Raw genomic sequence first — 4,097 nt, 5'->3', positions numbered from 1 at the left:
AAACCGGCTCCACAAAAAGCCGCAAAAAAAGTAAGCCTGTTTTTTTTTTACATATTAGTACAAGTTACGAGGCACAAACACGTCATCGTAAAAATGCATTAAAAAAAAGACCTTTAATTTACCAAATGCCTCTCAAGTATTTATATTCAATAATCTGATATTTGTTTTCCAGACTTCATCAAGTGATGATAGCTCTGACGAAGAACCAAAAGTTAAAACACCAGGCAAACCAGCTAATGTTAAGGTACCACAGAAGCAAAAGCAAGAATCAAGTGAAGAAGATAGTAGCGAGGAAGATTCAAAGCCTGTCCCCAAAACTCCTTTGATCAAAGCAGCTGCTAAGAAAGCTGAATCGGAGGATAGTTCAGAAGATAGTGACAGCGATGAAGAGGCCAAACCGGCAAAAAAAGTTGCGCCTGCAGTAGTAAAGAAAACCCAACCACAAGCGAAGAAAGATGATTCTTCCAGCGAAGACAGTTCTGAGGATGAAAAGCCTGCTCCCAAAGTTGTAGCAACTAAACCGGTTCCACAAAAGGCTACAAAAAAAGTAAGATATAAGGCCTGTTTTTTTTGCATATTCCCGCAAGTTAGTGGCAAATACAAAAGTGTAAAAACTGTTCAATCTCAAAAAAATATTTTCGTGTCCAAAACTTAACGTCATAACTTGATAGTTAATTAAATTTTCTATGAAATTAAAAAATCAAGAATTTCAGCGCCAGCAAACCCCATGATTCATGAATCATGAGCAAACCCAACTCAGATGAAGATATGTAATGTGTCAAAAAAACTGATCTAAAATTTACCAAATACATAACATTCAATATTTTTTTATATACTTATGTATGTATGTATATTCAATATTCGATAATCTGATATTTCTCTTCTAGAGTTCAAGTGAGGATAGCTCAGACGACGAAACAGAGGTCAAAACGCCAGCCAAACCAGCACAAAAAGCTGTGCCTGCAGTAGTAAAGAAAACCCAACCACAAGCGAAGAAAGATGAGTCTACCAGCGAGGACAGTTCTGAGGATGAAAAGCCTGCTCCTAAAGTTGTAGCAACCAAACCGGTTCCACAAAAGGCTGCAAAAAAAGTAAGATATATGGCCTGTTTTTTTTTTTGCACATACCGCAAGTTAGCGCTAGGTTAGCTTAATCACGAGATACTAATACAAAAGTGTAGAAACTGTTTATTTTATTCCGAATTTTATTAAAGAACTCCCTTTTTCAGAATTTGATTGGAAAACGCCCTATCTCAGCAGCCGAATCAAAAACGCCCTATCTCAGCACATTTTCTATGTATTTTCAGCTAAGATAGGGCGTTTTTGAACCGAATTCTGAGATAGGGCGTTCTTCAATCAAATTCTGGAGTAGAGCGTTCTTGAAAATTTTTTGGAGATATGACGTTTTCGAACTGGCTGCCGGTAACAAAACAAAAGTTAACAAGCTCACTGTGTTGATCTTTGTCTAGTGAGATATACTCAACAGCCAAAGAACCCAGAAAAGAAACATAAAATTTACCAACTACATAATATGATATTATCATTCAATATTTTCTTATACTTATATATGTACATATGTATATTCAATATTCGATAATCTGATACTTCTCTTCTAGAGCTCATCAAGTGAGGATAGCTCAGACGACGAAACAGAGGTCAAAACACCAGCCAAACCAGCACAAAAAGCTGTGCCTGCAAAACCCAAAGCTGTAGTTAAGAAAAAGGATGATTCAGATAGTTCATCTGAGGAAAGCGAAGAAGATACAAAACCCACGAAGGCTGCACCCCTTAAACCCAAAGCTGTTGCTAAAGCCGCAGATACCTCAGACTCTGATTCGGAGAGTGAGGAGGAAAAACCGAAGGTTGCTGCCGCAAAGAAACCCGTAACAAAAGCAGCTGTGGTTGCCAAGAAACAGGAATCTTCGAGTGAGGAAGACAGTTCTGAAGAAGAAACAAAAAAGCCAGCCAAAAAGGTGGCCCCAGTTAAGAAGGATTCTAGTTCGGACGATAGTTCGAGTGAAGAAGAAACGCCAGCAGTCTTGCCTGTAGTTAAGAAGAATGTAGCGCCTGCTAAAATAACAAAGGACGATTCTAGTAGTTCAGAAGACTCATCAGAGGACGAACCACCACCAGCAAAGAAACCAGCACTGGCCGCCAAGACTCCAGCAAAAAAGAAACAATCAAGCTCTGAAGATTCGTCATCGGACGATGAACCACCAGCCAAAAAGCAAGCAGTAGGTACTGTGAAAGCTGCTGCTGCTTCTAAGAAAGCTGAAGCCTCAAGTGATGATAGCGATTCGGATGATAGCGAAGATGAAAAGCCGAAGCCCACACCAAAGGTCCTTGCTCCAAAAAAGAAGAAAGAAAGCAGCTCTGACGATGACGACGAGGATGATGAGGAAAAGGTACAACAAAAGCCAAATCCTAAAGTTGGAGAGAAGAGAAAATTTGATCAATCTGCTGCTGGACAAAATCAGGCTAACAAGAAATATAGCAATTTTGTAAAGAGTGGCGAAGGCAAGGTAAGCTAAATACGTGGATGAAATTATACATAAATGTTAGTAAATAAGTTATTAAATTATATGTGGATTTGGAGAAAAATAGCTAAAAACCGTTCACCATATTTAGGAGCTTAAGCTGTCCTTTCCCGATTTTTGTCGTTCAACCGAAATCGACCCATGTAAATGGCAGTTAAACCGGAAAACGTAAATGTTTTGTCCGGTCGATTTTCCAGTCGACAGAAATCGATCCGTGTAAAGGCAGCTTTACCCTTACAATATTTAGTAAATGATATTTTTTAATTCAAAACTAGCGAGTATTTTTCGAAAAATGTTCATCAGTTTGGTGCATTATAATGTGGATCAATTCAGTTTCCTCAGAAATACTGCGATAACAAATGACCGTCCAAGCGTTAATTAAAACCATGTAAATCACAGTTTCACACTTTATACAAAATTTAGGAATATACAAAAAAATTTAATCAAAATTGCAAATTTTTAATCTAAACCTTTAGAACATTTTACGGTATACATGCAGTTTTATAGCCCATACAATTTTAGTCCTATGAAGTGCAAGTTTCAACCGGCAAAAAAATTGCGTTGATTTTTGAGATGGAGAATCCGTAAAAAAATTCTCAAAAATCAACGCGATCTTAAGCCGTTTAAAATTTGCACTTTTTTAGACTAAATTTGTATGGGCTATAAAACTGTTACCCGAAAATGTTCTAAAGATTGCGATTAAAAGCTTGAAATTTTGATGAAAATTTGTTGAATTTTCCTAAATTTTGTATAAGGTCTGATACAGCGATTTATATGGTTTTGGTTATAGCTTGGACGGTGTTTTTTAAAACAACAAAAAAATTTAGCTCGAAAAACATTACCAATATTTAAAAAATCAACAGGGGGTCATTTGTTTGAGTCACAGTATAATTTGATAAGATTTATAATGTATCATTTCAAATTTTAAAGCAGCAAAATGGCTTTTCATCTACACCCAATTTCAATGGAAAACCAAAAATAAACGAGCAGAGAAATTCAGGTGGTGAAGTAAAGAAAAATACACCATTTAGGCGCGTGCGTGAGGAGGAGGTAGAAATAGATGCACGTGTAAAAGATATGTCTTTCGAAGCCAAGGTAAGTGCCTCAAATAAAGGTTACAACGTGGGTGAAATGTACGACGAAATTGTTCTTTTTGTGCTCCGAAATGATTGCAAGCAACTGAAAATGGAATTCACAAATTTATAAAAATCGGTACAAATTAATGTTGAGGCACTTACTTGATTTCGGGGGATTTATGCCTATGACATAAAACCTGAAAATATCTTTGCTTATCATTAAAATCTTTTAAATCTCTGCATTTATAACAGAATCTGTTTATCTGGAGTGTAATATCCAAAAAAAACAGATTCTGTGTCGTTTGAATTTCTTATTTTTCAAAAATAAAATAATTTGTGTTTCCTTTTTCATGTGCTGCATTCTAGAGTGAAGGTGGAGACTTCAAGAATAAGAGAGGTGGTCGCGGCGGCGGTTTTGGAGGCAGAGGTGGCGGCGGCTTTGGAGGCAGAGGAGGCAGGGGTGGCCGAGGTGGTGACGGTGGCGG

The 4,097-nt window shown here is 37.3% G+C and overlaps 1 protein-coding gene across 1 annotated transcript; it reads left to right on the top strand.

The window, feature by feature from the left end:
* Positions 1-3: 3 nt before the first annotated feature.
* Positions 4-3,959, top strand: LOC108383142 (nucleolar and coiled-body phosphoprotein 1-like; the record flags this gene model as incomplete). Its single annotated transcript, XM_017639524.1, has 5 exons — positions 4-30; positions 173-547; positions 888-1,091; positions 1,616-2,521; positions 3,467-3,959. Coding segments are annotated over 5 exons (1,788 nt in total), but the record flags the coding sequence as incomplete, so codon positions are not given.
* Between the last annotated feature and the right edge of the window lie 138 nt (positions 3,960-4,097).

Source organism: Rhagoletis zephyria, unplaced genomic scaffold (genome assembly GCF_001687245.7).
Source record: "Rhagoletis zephyria isolate East Lansing unplaced genomic scaffold, Rhagoletis_zephyria_1.1 Rzeph_scaffold_30988, whole genome shotgun sequence".
Classification (NCBI taxonomy): Eukaryota; Metazoa; Arthropoda; class Insecta; order Diptera; family Tephritidae; genus Rhagoletis; species Rhagoletis zephyria.
Note: the sequence above shows the minus strand (reverse complement) of the source record. Positions and strands in the feature narration are given on the sequence as shown.